General features: G+C 38.8%; 1 protein-coding gene across 1 annotated transcript in view; it reads left to right on the plus strand.

Moving 5' to 3' along the window:
- COL6A5 (collagen type VI alpha 5 chain) overlaps positions 1-17,402 on the plus strand; it is a 117,647-nt gene that overhangs the window by 10,304 nt on the left and 89,941 nt on the right. The window contains exons 2-3 of the mRNA XM_019726036.2: positions 14,553-14,648; positions 16,207-16,806. Of these exons, the coding sequence (XP_019581595.2) occupies positions 14,582-14,648; positions 16,207-16,806 (667 nt within the window). The 5' untranslated portion in view covers positions 14,553-14,581. The remainder of the gene's footprint in view (positions 1-14,552; positions 14,649-16,206; positions 16,807-17,402) is intronic.

The raw sequence follows: 17,402 nt of genomic DNA on the forward strand, positions 1-17,402 counted from the left end.
TGCCATTCTAATATTAATAGATGTAGAGTGTTATCTAGTTGTTTTCATTTGCAATTCCTTAATGACATAAGATGTGAAGCATCTTTTCATATGCTTATTTGCCATCTAGTATATTTTCTTTGATGAGGTGTCTGTTCAGCTCTTTTGCCTACTTTTTAATTGAGTTGTTCATTTTCTTACTGTTGAATTTTTAGAGTTCTTTGTGTATTTTGGATAACAGTCCTTTATCAGACATGTCTTTTGCAAATATTTTCCCCAGTCTGTGGCTTGTCTTCTTATTCTTTTGACAGTGCCTTTTGCAGAGCAGTTTTTAATTTTAGCAAAGTCCAGCATCCGTTATTTCTTTTATGTATCTTTCTTTTTGTGTTGTATCTAAAAAGTAATTGTCAAACTCAAGGTCATATAGATTTTCTTCTATGTTATCTTCTAGGAGTTTCAGTTACACATTTTATATCATGTTTGTGATCCATTTTGACTTAATTTTAGTAAAGGGTGTAAGGTTTGTGTCTAGATTCATATTTGTGCTTGTAGGTGCCCAGTTGTTCCAGCATGATTTGTTGAAAAGACTATCATTTCTCCATTGTATTGCCCTCACTCCTTTGTCAAAGATCAGTTGACTCTATTTGTGTGGGTATATTTCTCTATTCTGTTGCATTGATCTATTTATTCTTTCACCAATACTACACTGCCTGGTTATTGTAGTTTTATAGGAAGTCTTGAGGTCAGGAATGGCAGGCCTCTGACTTTGTTCCTCTCCTTCAATATTGTGTTATCTATTCTGGGTCTGTTGCCTCTCTATTTACATTTTATAATCAGTTTGCCAATATTCAAAAATAACTTGCTGGGATTTGGATTGGGATTGAGTTGAATCTATGTGTCATGTTGGGAAGAACTGACATTTTGACAAGATTGAGTCTTCCTATCCATAAAAATAGAATACCTCTTCATTTATTTAATTCTTTATTTAATTATTTTATCAAAGTTTTGTAGTTTTCTTCATGTAGATCTTGTACATATTTTGTTAAATTTATACCTACGTGTTTAAGTTTTGGGGATGCTAATGTAAATGGTATTGTGCTTTCAATTTCAAATGCCAGGAATTCATTGCTAGTATAAATATAGGGAAGCAATTGACTATTGTATATTAGTTTTTTATTCTTCAACGTTAGTTCCAGGAGTTTTTTGATTTTTGGGGATTTTCTACATAGATACTCATGTCACCTACAAACAGTTACATTTCTTCCTTCCCAACCTGTATGATTTTATTTCCCTTTCTTGTCATATTGCATTAACAAGGATTTTCAGTACAATGTTGAAAAGGAGTAGCGAGAGGCAACATTCTTGCCTTGTTCCTGATTTTAGTGAGAAAGTGTCTAGTTTCTCACCATTAAGTATGATTTTAGCTGTAGTTACTTGTAGATGTTTTTTACAATGTTGAGGAAGTTCCCCTCTACTCTTAGTTTGCTGAGATTTTTTTTTCCTTATAAATGAGTGATGGATTATTGTCAAATGCTTTCTGCCTCTGATCATATGATTGTATAATTTTTCTTCTTTAGCCTGTTGATGTAATGGTTTACATAAATTGATTTTTTAATGTTGAACCAGCCTTACATTCCTGGGATAAATCCCACTTTATCATAGTGTATAATTCTTTTCATACATTGTTGGCTTCATTTTGCTAACATTTTTTTTAATATTTAATGAGCATTTATTATAATGGAAAGTTGTTCACTTACATAATTTCATGTAATCACAATTACTGTTTCTCACAACACATTGTCATTTACTGGCAATATTTCATCCCCTCCCCCCTTTTTTTTTTATTAAATTTATTGAGGTGACAATTGTTAGTAAAATTACATAGATTTCAGGTGTACAATTCTGTATTACATCATCTATAAATCCCATTGTGTGTTCATCACCCAGAGTCAGTTCTCCTTCCATCACCATATATTCGATCCCCCTTACCCTCATCTCCCACCCCCCACCCCCCTTACATTTTTTGAGGATTTAAAAAATCTATATTCATGAAAGATATTGGTCTGTAGTTTTCTTTTTTTGTAATGTCCTTATCTGGTTTTGGTATTAAGGTAATTCTGTGCTTATAGAATATTTTAAAAAGTGTTCCCTCTGCTTCCATTTTCTGGAAGATAAATTGGTATAATTTCTTCCTTAAGTGTTTAGTATAATTCACCGCTGAACCTGTCTGGGCCTAGGGCTTTCTGTTCTGCAAGGTTATTAATTATTGGTGCAATTTCTTTAATAGATATAAACCTATTCAGATTATCTATTCTTATGTGAGTTTTGGCATATTGTAGCTTTCAAAAATTTGGACCATTTTATGTTATCAAATTTATTAGCATAAAGTTGTTCATACTATTCCTTAAACATCCTTTTAATGTCCATGGGTATAGTGATGTCCTTTCTTTAGTTTCTGATATTAGGAATTTGTATTATTGCTTTTCCTCTTATTAGCCTGACTAGAGGTTTATAAATTTTATTAATCTTTTCAAAGAATCAGCTTTTGGTTTTGTTAACTTTCTCTATCAATTTCCTGTTTTCAATGTCATTGATTTCTGCTCCATTTTTCAATTATTTCTTTTCTTCTCCTTACTTTGGATTTGATTTTCCCTGCTCCCCCGCCCCCCAAGGTGGTTGCTTATATAATGCTTAGATGATTGATTTTAGATCTTTCTTCTTTTCTGATATATGCATTCAATACTATACTATAGGTTTCCCTCTAAGAACTATTTTTGCTTCATCTCACAAATTTTTGTAAGTTGTTTTTCATTCTCATTTAGTTAAAAATATTTCAATATTTCTCTTGAGATTTCTTTTTTGGCTCATGTGTTATTTAGAAGTGTGTTGTTTACACTCCAAGTATTTGGGGGCTTTCTAGCAATTGTATCTAATTTAACACATTGTGTTCTGAAAGCAGACCTGTCTTGCTTGAATCCTATTCCTTTAAATTTATTAAAGTGTGTTTTATGGCCCATAATGTGGTGTATTTTGGTAAATGTTCCATATGAGCTTGAGAAGAATGTATATTTTGCTATTTTTGGGTAAAATATTCTATAGCTATCCATTATATCCAGTTGATTGATGTTGTTGTGTTCAACTATGTCCTTACTGATTTTTCTGTCTGCTGGATCTTCCCATTTCTGATAAAGAGATGTTGAAGCCTCAAACTGTAATAGTGGATTCATCTATTTCTCCTTGTAGTTCTATTGGTTTTTGCCTCACTTACTTTGATGCTCTGTTGTTAGGTACATACACATTAAGGATTGCTATGTCTTCTTGGAGAATTCATCCTTGATCATTACATAATACCTCTCTTTATCATTGATAAATTTTCCTTGCTCTGAAGTCAGCTCTTCTGAAATTAATATAGCTAGTATATATATATATATATATATATATATATATATATATATATATATATTTTTTTTTTTTAATTAAAGTTTATTGGGGTGACAATTGTTAGTAAAGTTACATAGATTTCAGGTATACAATTCTGTAATATATCATGCATATATCACATTATGTGTTCACCATCCAGAGTCAGTTCTCTTTTTATCACCATATATTTAATCCCCTTTACCCTCATCTACCACAGCCCGCCCCCCTTAACCCTCTGGTAACCACTAAACTGTTGCCTGTGTCTATGAGTTTTTGTTTCTTCATTTGTCTTGTTCTTTAGTTGTTTTCAGTTTTATATATGACATATCAATGAAATCATATGGTTCTCTACATTTTTTGTCTGACTTATTTTGCTCAGCATAATAATCTCAAGATCCATTCATGTTGTTGCAAATGATACTATTTCATCTTTCCTTATGGCAGAATAGTATTCCATTGTGTATATATACCACAATTTCTTTATCTAATGATCTATCAAACGGCACTTTGGTTGTTTATAGCTACTATAATTTTTTTTTTTTTTTTTTTAAGATTTTTTTGGGGAAGAGGAACAGGACTTTATTGGGGAACAGTGTGTACTTCCGGGACTTTTTCTTTTTCCAAGTCAAGTTATTGTCCATTTCAATCTTAGTTGTGGAAGGTGCCGTTCAGCTTCAAGTTGTTGTCCTTTCAGTCTTAGTTGTAGAGGGCGCAGCTCAGCTCCAGGTCCAGTTGCTGTTGCTAGTTGCAGGGGGCACAGCCCACCATCCCTTGCGGGACTCGAGGAATTGAACTGGCAACCTTGTGGTTGAGACCCCACTGGCCCATGTGGCAATCAAACCGGCAACCTTCGGAGTTAGGAGCATGGAGCTCTAACCGCCTGAGCCACCGAGCCGGCCCTATAATTTTGTTTTGATTAGTGTTAGCATGGTGTATCTTTTTCTATGAATTTTCTTTTAACATATATATGTCTTTGTAGTCAAAGTGGGCTTCAACAACGTATAGTTGAGCCTTTTTTTGAAACACTCTGATGATCTCTGTCTTTTAATAGACGTAGTTAGGCCACTGACATTTAAAGTGATTATTGATATAGTTAGATTAATACATCTATCATATTTATTAGTTTTCTATTGTTCTTATACTTTGTTAGTATTTTTGTCTTCTTTTTTTCTTTCTTTTGGTGTTTTAATTGAGAATTGTATATGATTCTAATTTCTCTCCTTTCTTTGCATATCAATTATTCTTATTTTAAAAAAGTTTTTTAGGGATTGCCCTAAAATTTGCAATGTGCATTTACAATTAATCCAAGTCCACTTTCAAATAACATGATATCACTTCATGGGTACTGCAAGTACCTTATAATAACCAAATATCCCTAATTTCTCCTTCCTGTCCCTTGTATCATTGTCATCATTTCACATACATAAGCTATAATCACCAAATGCATTGTTATTATTTTGAAGAAACTGCTATCTGTTAGATCAATTAAGAGTAAGAAAAATAAAAGTTTTTAATTTCACTTATTCATTCTCTGATGCTATTGTCTTAACTTTTTTTTTTTTCTGGATTCTTGATGCTCTAGCAACTGGAGCCTTGCTCACCAAGAAGGGACTGCCACTCCCCAGGGTTAGCTAATTCCTACAGATAGTAAAAGATTTGCCTGAAGCACTCCTTTGATATACAAACTAATAAATTCTGAGTCCATACCCTCACATGACTCTTCTAACAGAGCTTTTAAATCCTGCAACACTATCACCCTTTCTTAATTGTCTCAGGATCAGGTGCTAGACAACTAAGGATCACGCCTTCATCCAAATCCCACTGAAATTACTCAAACTGTCCAATTCTCTCTGCTTAGTTGGCTTACTTTGCCTTGCTCCTTCCTTCCCAGGGAAACCACAATAAAGGCTCCCTTCCACAATTTCTCTCTCTCTCTCTCTCTCTCTCTCTCTCTCTCTCTCTCTCTCCTTGCTCATTTCCCCTCAATTCTTCCCTGTGTTGTCCTGTATGGTGTGCCATGCCTCCTGTTTCCAGAGGACTGTGAGCAAAGTTACAACTTCTTCCTTCATGACAATCATTTTCTGTGTCTGGTGTATCTTACTACACCTCTTTAAAAGAAATCCTGGCTACCATTAAGACTTTAATCTTTATGTAGATCTGAGTTTCTGACCTATATTGTTTTTTTCTCTTTGAAGAATTTCTTTTAACATTACTTGCAAGACAGGCCTACTAGTGACAAATTCCCTCCATTTTCGTTGTTAGAGAAAGTCTTTTTTTTACTTTACCCTTGAAGGATAATTTCACATGGAGTAGAATTACAGGTTGGTGGGTTTTTTCTTTCTCTCTCAACATTTTAATTAAAATATTCTGCTCCACTCTCTTCTTCCCTGCATTGATAGTGAGAAGTCATATATAATTCTTATTTTTGATTCTCTATAAATGGTATTTTTGTTTTGTTTTAGTGGAGGTTTTTTTTTTTTGTTGTTGTTGTTGTTTGTTTTTGTTTTTTTGCATTTGTTTTGCTTGTTCTCTGAGCTTCCTGGATCTGTGGTTTGGTGTCTGACATTAATGTGGGGGAAATGCTCAGTCATTATTGTCTCAAATATTTCTTCCGTTCTTTTCTTTCTTCCCCTTCTGGTACTGCCATTATACATATATTACACTTTTTGTAGTTGTCCTACAGTTCTTGCGTATTCTATGCCTTCTCTTTTCTTTTCACTTTTGGAAGTTTCTACTGACTTATCTGCAAGCTCAGAGATTCTTTCCTCAGCCATGTCTAATCTAATCTACTAATGAGCCCATTAAAAGCATTCTTCATTTCTGTTACAGTTTTTGACCTCTTGTATTTGTTGCTTACATTACCTATCTGTCCTTGCATGTTGTCTACTTTTTCCTTTAGAATCATTGTTATTTTAAATTCCTGATCTGGTAATTCCAACATCCCTTCCATATCTGAGTCTAGTTCTGATACTTGATATGTCTCTTCAAACTGTGTTTTTTGCCTTTTAGCATGTCTTACGATTTTTTGTCAAAAGCCAGACATGATGTAGTGGGTAAAGCAAACTGCAGTAAATAAATATTTAGTGATGTGGTGGTGAGCTGTGGAGGGAGGGACAGCATTCTCTAGTCCTATGATTAGGTCTCAGTCTTTCACTGAGCCTGTGCTCCTGGGCTGTGAACTTTACAGGTGCTTCTCAGTTTTGTTTTGTTTTTAATTTTTTTTTTCACCTCCTTAGGTGGGACAGGATGGCTACAGGGGGCTGGAGTTGAGTATTTCCCTTCCCCCATGTTGGTTATGTTCTAGTAAAATCCCAGTAGGTTAGGCTCTGGTTAAATAGTTTATACTGAGGGCTGGTTTTGTTAAGAAGAATAGAACTCTTTCGAATATTTCAAAATGGTTACTTTTCCCCTCCTCCTGCTGGAAACACAAGGGGATTCTTCTCAGATCTCTACTGTTAGAACTTGCTAGAGCTAGCGGAGGTCAAACTTACAAAAGTATGGGTGCCACCTAACACTGGGCCATCGCCTGGACTTTTTAACTTAGATTTGTCCACATTGAGCTTACAGCAATTTTCAGTTATAGTTCAGATTTCCTTACAAAGACACTGGTTACTACAGAGGTTTCTGCATGTGCGTTTCTGCTCCTTTAAGTTGTGATTTTCTGTATCTTCCTGTCTGTCCCTCCAATTTAGGGGCAGTGGTTTGCCCTTGACCTCACTTCTCTGATGGATCTAAGAAGAGTTGATGATTTTCAGTTTGTTCAGCCTTTTTACTTGCTGTCAGGACAGAGTGCTAACTTCCAAGCTCCTTACATGCTTGACTGGAAACTGGAAGTCCTAGGACCATTTTAAGAATAAATAAGGTACTGTTAATCATTACACTGGGACAAAAGTCATGAATTGGCACTGTCCTAGGAAACTGCATCATATATTTCAGGGTTATTTCCCCCCTCAATTTTGTGTTGCTTTATTTAGGAAAATATAGCTTTTAAATTTAAGAGTGAACTAAGAATATCCTCAACTCCACATCCTAGAAATAAATGCATTTGACATTTTTTAAAAAATTGGGATCATACTCTTATATACTGAACTGTGCATTTACCCCCTAATGTATGCACAGTTGAGTATGTAAGAGTATATACCCATTTAAACAAATTTAGCCAGATTTACTTGCCTTGTATTGTGTTAGGAGAACCCCAAAGTAGAAGAAAACATGGTTCATTCTCTTAAAAGTTACACTAAAGATGGGATGACCAGACATGTACACAGAAATAAACAAGATAGCTAAATGAAATAAATATATGACCGAGCTGGTAAAAAATAGTAGTGTAGACTGAATGTTTGGAGCACATGGGAACATGGAAGGTGGACGCAGCTGCAGTAGTCAGGGAGCAAGCTGGGCAGGTCTTGAAGTGTTGCTGGGATTTGAATTTGTGCATAAGAAAAGACGGTTCATGCTTGGGGCATGAACCCTGTGTTTGGTCAGTTCCAGAGTGACTGGGAATTTGAGAGCTCTCCAGTAAGTGGTTCTGGAAAGTTGCAGTAGGAAGGAGCCATCATAGAGGCCCTAGTCTTGGATTTCCCAGCAGGTCTGGTGCCCAAGCACTGTCAAAGGCTACCAAGTTTACATTGGACAGGATTCTTTTGTGTGAATTATCAACATAGCTCAAGCACAATATGGGACTTAATGTGTGAGATACCTAAAAAAGTCCAGGGGTTGGTCAGGCTGATCAAGGTATTGATGTCATCACAAACATGTCTCTCTTGATCTTGGGGTTCTCCTTCATGGTGGCAAGATGACCCCAGAAGCTGCAGGCTGCTGTGGAGTACAGACAGGGAGGTGACCTGGGCTTTATTTCTTACCATCTTTCAGGATCTCTTGCTCCTGTGGCTGAAAAAGGAAAGCGAGAAATTAAGCTCAGTGGTTTTAGAATGCTATTTGTACTGTGTTTGATTTAGGATTTAGCAGTGTAAACCTCCAATGAACTGTTTACATATTTATTTCCAATCCAGCAGGCTCAAGACTTATACCAGTGCCTTTGATTTTTATTATAACTTACTAAATAATCATTGTTTTCTTTTAGTGTCTGAACCAGTCAGAAGGTTGCAGGCTTTACAATGCACCTTTGCATTTCACTAAATCAAGCTTTTTTTTTTGTTTTCCTGCTTCACCAAGTCATTTTTATAATGCATGCCTTATGTTGTAAAACAGACTCCCCCACAGAAAGTGCAGTTTGCTATTCATAATGCGTGAGAATTGTCTTCACAAACATTTTTGATGCAGGAGTATAATCAAAAGAAAAGAGATGCTTAGTCATTATTCTGTTATTACTCTCTTATTTGTCTTCTGGTAACTGTGGGGGAGTTTTGTTCCCCATCTTGATGTGGCTGGTCCACATGTGCTGAACACCCTCACAGAAAATAGCGAGGCCAGCTGGTGGCTGCCCAGTACACAGGGTGTGGAGCCTTCTCTGCAGATGTGCAGTTTGGCTCTTGATTCCCCCTGAAGTGGGCTTGGGGTACTCTCCCCTCAGAGATGCTGCTAGCTTTGAATTCCCAGTCAGCCTCTGAGAGTCTGAACATTTGAAAGTATGAGAATGGGCAGGTTGATTCAACCAGCAGCTATTTGAGCTTTGAGTTTCTCTGTGCCCTAAGTCTGGTTTGCGATATATGTCCTCCAAAATGGCCAATTAACTTCCCTAAAGTATCACTTGCTCATGCCACTCTCGGCTTCAGGACCTTCTATTGCAACATCAGGGGATCAGAGACTTTGGGGTTAGAAGGGGCCTTAGAGGTGTGATTCAACCCTATTCTAAGTGCTGGTTCCCTCCACTCTGATGTCTTGGGACCTCTATGTCCCATTCTTTCCTTCATTTTTCCCCTGTTCATTTTTGACAATTGGGCAATTTAGTACTGGCTACTGGCTTCCTTTACCAAATTTCAAGGTGCCACAGGAGATATAGGGAAGTTGAACCATCAAAGAACCAAGAGCCACAGATAATTAATAAAGGTGGCTGTCCAAGAATAACCATAGGGCCAGGCCTGTGGCAGAAGTGCTTAGATAAGAGGTGGGGCTGGGAAGGGGGATTAGGGGTGATGGGCCTAGGTTACAGCATTGGAAGTTTTTTGTTATAGGAGGCTTTCCTCTTCAACCCCCCTGTCATCTGGAGAAACAAGCTTTCCCCTGATCCTCAGGAATACATTATTAGCCAAAGGAATGAAAAAATTACCTTATACACACTCAAAAATGAGATTCCTTTCAAAGGCACAAGCAACATGAAAACTGACAAATCAGAACAACTTATATTAAAGGAAGCAGAACTAATGGAAAAAGCAAATAAGAAGATGGAGTGAGAAACAGCAAGATGGACAAATAAGACATCCCTATTCATCTTCCCCTCTCAACAACAATAATCTGGCATCCATCTCTGAACAAAAGTGTCTTTGTGGGAGTTTTGGGATCCAGGTAGGAGACTTTGAAACCCTGGTGAGGTTCTAGACTGAGGGGAGCCATTTTGAGAAAGCAGGCTTGCACCCAGGTAGTGAACTCACTGACAGTGTCTCGGTGACAGACCTGGGCACAGCTCTGTAATGCTGAGAGCTCAGCTACAGCCCCTTTTGGCTTTGGTTCTGCCACTAGCATCACATACCAAGGGACCCGAAAGGAGTCACCCCCACCTGTGGACCCTGAAGTGGCCTATGAACCAGCTCTAGCCCCTCTTAGCACATTCTAGGAGCCCCTAGAGGTGACAGCATCAAGATAGTGACACAAGTTTTTCCGACTTCAGTCTTCCTCACAAGAAGACCAACTATGGTAGCAACTGTCCATAGGCAAGACACCAGTGTGAAAGTCCCAGAACCTGGGGTTGAGGCTGAAAAACAAGCCCTGGACCACAGATACTGAGAAGGACCACATTAGAAAGGAAAGAGGAGCAGTTTCACTTGGATCACATTGCCCCTCCCTAGGATGGCACAGCGCCCACACAGAGAGGGACCCCTGGGCCTGTGGTTTCTCCAGTGGGAAAACAGAGCCCAAGGTGAACACCCAGCTCCCCCAGCATTGTGGGCTACTTCCCATGAGGCCCATTTGGGACCTGCCTCATGGGGATCAGTGGGGATTCTTTAGGGCTTGGCAACTGGGAATCAGACAGAGATGGGGAAAAGGGACAGGTGCTATCTTGGTGGGCCATATTCCTGTTGAAGCAGCCTCTGGGCAGAGAGCCCAGCCAGTGGCTCTGCCCATCTACAGGGCTAGCTCCATGGGCTGTCTGTCCAGGGAGCTTGGTTGGCATTTCTGCCTGATTCGAATTCCCGTCCAATGGGCCATACTGGCTGTGAAGACCACTCTGTGAAGCAAATTTGCAGTCCCACCCAAGAACTCAGCATAGCCTCCGGTCCTGCCTGACCAGAAGCCTGGCCAGAGAAGCTGGCTAGCTGTGGAACTCATCCTATAGCTCTGCTTAGATAGGGAGCTAAGCCAGCAGCCATGCCCAATTATTGAGCATAGATTCAGGCCTCACATAATCAGGGAGCCTGAACAGTGTGGTACTGCCCAGTGGAGCCTAACCTACAGCCCTGTGTGATGGCTGAACACAGCCTGCGGCCTCACCCAGGCAGGAAGCCCAGCCAGTGACCCTGCCCCATGTCTGGGCAGAGCCTGCAGCTCCAACCTCCCAGGGAGACTGAACAGTGACCCTGCCCGACCTCAGAGCAGGGGTTTCCAGCCCCACCCTACTGCAGGATACAGTAGACATCTCCCCTAATTACAGGACCTGAGCAGCAACATCACCCAACAGTGGAGCACAGCCAGAAGACTACCTGATTATAAAGCCCAGCCTGCAGCCTCAGGACTCTGAGGCACAGCCTGTGGCCCTGCCTCATTGCAGAGCATAGCTCTGACCTACCGTGAAGCCTAGACTGTGGCCCTGCCTAAACATGGCGTCTAGCCAATGGCACCATCCAGTTGGGGAACACAGCCTGAGATTCCATCAGACCAAGAGCGATTGCATAGCCCAGCCCATAGTCCTGAGCAGTTTGGAGTCCAACAGTTGGCACTGCCAGGAAATACAGCCTGTGACCTTGCCAGACCACAGGTGATTATAGAACCCAGCTAGTGGCTCCAGAAAAATGGAAACACAACACAGCAAAACTTCTGGAATATAGCAAAAAGGGTTCTCAGAGGAAAGTTTAGTGGTGTTATAAATGCTATGTTCAGAAAAAAGAAAGATCTCAAATAAACAACCTAACTTTACATCTCAAGGAACTAGAAAAAGAAGAACAAACTTAGCCCAAAATTAGCAGAAGGAAGGAAATAATAACGACTGGAGCCGAAATAAATGAAACAGAATAAGAAAACAATAGAAATGAATACCAAAAGTAAGAATTGGTTCTTTGAAAAGACAGACTAAGTTGACGAATCTTTAGCTAGACTCACAATGAAAAAGAGGGGACTCAAGTAAATAAAATTGTAAATGAGAGAGGAGATGTCACTACTAATACCACAGAAATACAAAGAATCAGGAGATTACTGTGACCACTTATGCCGACAAATTGGATAACCTAGAAGAAATGGATAAATTTCTAGAAACAAATAACCTACCAAGACTGAATCAGGAAGAAAGAACAGATCAATAATGAGGAAGGATGTCGAATCAATAATCAAAAACTTCCTAACATGAAAAAGCCCAGGACTGATGGCTTCTCTGGTGAATTCTACCAAACATTTACAGAAGAATTAACACCAATCCTTCCCAAACTCTTCGAGAAAAATGAAGAGAGAACACTCCCAGACTCATTTATAAGACCAGCATTACCCTGATACCAAAGCCAGATCAGGACACTACAAGAAAAGAAAACTATACGCCAATATGTCTGAATAATATATATGCGAAATCCTCCACAAAACACTAGCACACCAAATTCAATAGCACATGATATGGATGCCAAGATAATTCAATGGTGAAAGAAAAGTCCTTTCAACAAATGGTGCTGAGACAACTGAACATCTACATAAAGAAGAATGAAATTGTATCCCTACCTCATACCACAAACACAAATTAACTCAAAATGAATCAAAAACCAAAATGTAAAAGCTAAAACTATAAAACTTTTAGAACAGAACATTGGAGTAAATCTTCAGGACAGTGGAATAGGTAATGGTGATTTCACTGTGACACTAAAAGCACTGGCAACAGAAGAAAAAAAATAGATAAATTGGACTTCATCAAATTTAAAATCATGTGTGCCTCAAAGACAGCAAGAAGAAAGTGAAAATACAACTCACAGAGTGAGAGCAATATATTTGCAAATCATATATCTGTTAAGTGTCTAGAATAGATATTTCTTCAAAGAAGATATAAAATGACCAATAAGTACATGAAAAGATGCTCAACATTATTCATCATTAGGGAAATGCAAATCAAAACCACAGTAAGATACCCATTTACACTCACTAGAATGGCTATAATTAAAAAAAAAAAGACAATAACAAGTGTTGGTGAGAATGGGGAGAAATTGAAACCTTTATACATTGCTGGTAGGGATGTAAAATGATACAGCCACTTTGGAAAACAATTTGACAGTTTCTCAAAATGTTAAACATAAAGTTACCACAAGACCAGAAATTCTCCTCCTAGGTATCTACTCAAGAGAAATGAAAACATGTCTAAAAAAAAAACTTGTACATGAATGCTCATAGCAGCATTACTCATAATAGCTAAAAAGTAGAAACAAATGTCCATCAACTGACAAACAGATTTTTTAAATGTGTCTACTGATACACTAGAATGTTACTCAGCCATAAAAAAAGGATTGACATATTGGTATATGTCACAACATGGATAAATGTTAAACACATTAGGTTAAAGGAAAGATTCCAAACACAAATGGCCATGTATTATATTATCCCATTTATATTAATGTCCAGAATAGGCAAATCCATAGAGAAGACAATAGATCAGTGGTTGTCAGGGCCTGTGGGAAGGGGAGAATGAGAAGTAACTGCTCATTGGTATGGGATTTCTGTTTGGAGTCATGAAAATGTTCTGGAATTAGTGGTGATGGATACAAATCCTGTGACTATATTAAAACACATTGAATTATACCCTTTAAAATGGTAACTCTTATAGTATGTGAATTATATCTCAATAATAAAAGTAATGAAGAAGTAAAATATATGGTAGATTAGAATATGATGAGTATATATTTGAAAGTCATCGTTGACATGATTCGGGCACTAACTGTTGGGGAGCCTCGTTAGCGGATCCTCATGAGCAAAACAAGCATTTAGTCCACATGATCTATAGGGTCTCCCAAATCTAGCTTCCAATGATGGTCTCAATCTTCCTGCATGATCAGCAACTTCAAAAGAATTGCAGGAAAAGTCAACTCTAGAATAAAAACAAGTAAAAATCTTTTACCTTCAGTATCTCGTTGAAGTTAACTGTATATTTTTGGGTATTGGCCATTTGATCTGTTTGTCTTTTTATAAAGAACAACTCTGATTTGGCAGAATTTCTATAAGATTGTCATTTCCCATGAAGATTTCTGATTGTGAGCTGTGAGGAGAGCAATGCTAAAGTTACAGTCATTTGTAAAACTGTGTCTGACTGTAAATAAGGCAACAGTTTTCACAAGGAACAGCTGTTGGATATTTCTGGGCCAAGTCAAATGACCATATACAGTTATCAATTTTGGCATAAAAATAGAGGGTAAAGAATAGTGACGGCATAAATTTTCTGTGGACACAGATTTTTATGAGGCTTATTGCACAGTGGTTAAGAGCTTGGGCTCTGCAATCACCTTGTCAGGGTTAGGAACCTGGATCTAACACTTATGAAGTCACACTGTGCCTATTTCCTTATCTGTCATATGGCTATAGTCATTGTGCCCTCCTGTATGTAAAACTGTCCTGAGGAGGAAATTAGATGATAATTGTAAAGCACTGAGAAAAGAATCCGAGCCGTGGTAAGAGCTCAGCAAACATTAACATTACCTATTTTCAACAATACTCCGAAGGCTCGATGAATGTTTTAAATATATCTGGCATTGCTTGACAAATACTTGTTTACAGTGTATTGTTCTCTAATCCAAATTTCCCAGTAGTTATTTCTTGTTATACAGTGAGATTTCTCATGTAAATAATGTTTCTTACAGAATAAGATCAAGAGAACTTCACTGACAAAATGAAGATCCTGCTAATTATATTTGTCCTAAGCCTTTGGACCGAAACATTGGCAGATCAGAGCCCAGGTACCGGTATATTTTATGTGAATTATTATTTAGGAAAATAAACATTTGTATGTGTCAAACCTTTATTTTAATAAATACAGAGAAACAAGGACTTTATTTATTTACTGAAAAATCAAAGCAGGCAGCACTTTGTTGTAGTTGGACGTACACAATATCAAGCTAATTTAACCTCTCAAAGATGGCAGAAAGCTAGGGGCAAAAGTCATGAATTATGGTACACCTGGCTAGAAAAACTTGAATTACTCATTGATTTGTTTACATCCCAAAGTTTCCTGTCTCTATGAATAGAATTACCCCATTTGGTTTGTAGGTCAGTTTGCATCTTAGTCTTAATAAATTGAAAAAAAGGTAAAAAAGGAACCCCACATAGGAAATAAATTCTATGTATTTTTGTGGCAAAATCATTGCCTTCCTTTTACAAACATGAAAATAGGGAAGGGATCTATCTATCTATCTATCTATCTATCTATCTATCTATCTATCTATCTATAGATATATCTATCCATCTGCACACACACACACACACACACACACACACACACACACACACATATATATATATATATATATATATATATATATATATATATATATATATATATATTTCCCCCCCCCCCCCTACTCTCCTGCTACCCTAGGGTATCCTGAATTTCTGAGTTACTTTGAAATAAAGCCCATTGTTAGACAGTTAGACATCCACCAGCACATCACTAATTTGGAGAGTGGAAGTGTCTGACCATGACTGCTGAAGTCGATGCCGGTAAAGGCTGAACAATCACCTCTGGCCCAGACTCACTTTATCAGGCTGATATTCCCCTTCCCTCCAGATGCTGGGAATACTGCCTGCAACAGCTGACACTCTACTTTCTCAGGAGACTTGCTCTCAGCTTTCCCAGAGCCACCTAACTCAGGAGGTTATGCTTGTAGCATCCTGCCTCTTCCCTTCAATTCCTGAGTATGGTCTGTAGGCAATGACTATGACAGAGGAATACCAAAAAAAAAAAAAAAAAAGTTATTTTTGTCTCAGAGGGCACAGTCTGGTGTAGCTGACACTCCAGAGTCCCCTCCAATCAGGCCACTGTTAGACATCCTGCTTTGCTCCTGTCCTGCTTCCCCTCACCAAAGGCCTCACCTAAATCTCCGTCTCAGATCTGCTTCTGCGCCTCCAACCCAACACAGGTGCTTACTCAATACTGTTTCTAAAAGTTGCTGTTACTCCACAGACCACTTTGGGACTCTCTGGTATCATGTTGTTTATTCTTTAGTGCAATATCAGAGTTTCGGGTACCCCAACCAAAAAAAGGGGAAAAAAATGTCGATTGCCTCTGGTATAGAGTTGAGAAAGAAAAATTTATTGGCTCACTTAGCTAATGTCTTCTTGTTTGACATTTTAGCAAAAATAAGTACAGTTTCTTCAGTCTGACAGCCAGAAGACACTTTTGTTGGAGTTCTGAATTACCCTTAACACTAGTGCATAGTCTCAAATGAGTACTGAGGTCTGAAACGTAAAGGCTGCACAATCACCTTGTTTTGGTTTGTTGTCATCTTATTTTGATAGGGCCAGGCCCTGAGTTTGCAGATGTCGTGTTTCTGGTGGACAGCTCTGATCACCTGGGAGTGAAGTCCTTCCCTTTTGTGAAAACATTTATCAACAGAATGATCACCAGTCTCCCCATAGAGGCCAACAAATACCGCGTGGCCCTGGCCCAGTACAGCGACATTCTCCACAGTGAATTCCAGCTGAACACCTTCAAGACCAGGAACCCCATGTTGAACCACCTCAAGAAGAACTTCTTATTCATGGGTGGCTCCCTGCGCATAGGAAACGCTCTCCAGGAAGCTCACAGGACCTATTTCTCTGGACTCGCCAACGGGAGAGACAAGAAACTGTTTCCCCCGATTTTGGTGGTCCTGGCTTCAGCTGAGTCCGAGGATGAGGTAGAAGAGGCTGCCAAGGCCCTGCGGGAAGACGGGGTGAGAATCATCTCCGTGGGGCTGCAGAAAGCTTCTGAGGAGAACCTGAGGGCCATGGCCACGGCTCAGTTTCATTTCAACCTTCGATCCGTCAGAGACCTCAGCGCGTTTTCCCAGAACATGACGCAGATCATCAAGGATGTGGTGCAGTACAAGGAAGGAGCAGCGGATCCTGATATACAAGGTAAGAAAGCCTTTGGTTGAGTGTGGCCCAGTCCCCATGTGATCAGATCTGCGTCTCTCCGCTCTCATCCCTGCCAACTCCCATTCTACTCTTTCTACCTTCTGCCTTTGTTGGTGCCATTTTCTCTGACAGGAATCCTTTTGCCCTCCTTAGATTTCTTACAGTTTGAATAACTTCTGTCATCATTTAAATCTCAACCCTATAGTCATATCCTCTTGGATGGCTTTCCTTTCAAATTTCTTTTGGGGTCTCCCAGTTCCTTGTGTACGTTTGATGACAGCAGCACTTCCCATACTGTATACTTACCCATTTCTTTGTTGGTCTCTACCACTAATGAGCTGGTAGCATACGCAGTGTCTGACAATGAGCTGGTATTCTGTTTTTTAATGAGTGACTAAAGTCTTACAGTTAAACAAATAAGGTCCATGTCTGTTCTCTTTCCCTCACAGTCCTAGCACAGTGTGAGACACACAGTAAATATTCAATAAATGCCTGTCAGTTAATAGATAGTGACACTAGATGGGAACAATAACCTTAGAATGAGGTTATTTGCTGTGTTGGCTTATCTCCCCCTGTACCATTTCAGTTTGCATGTT

This window comes from Rhinolophus sinicus, linkage group LG10 (assembly GCF_036562045.2).
Source record: "Rhinolophus sinicus isolate RSC01 linkage group LG10, ASM3656204v1, whole genome shotgun sequence".
Lineage (NCBI taxonomy): Eukaryota > Metazoa > Chordata > Mammalia > Chiroptera > Rhinolophidae > Rhinolophus > Rhinolophus sinicus.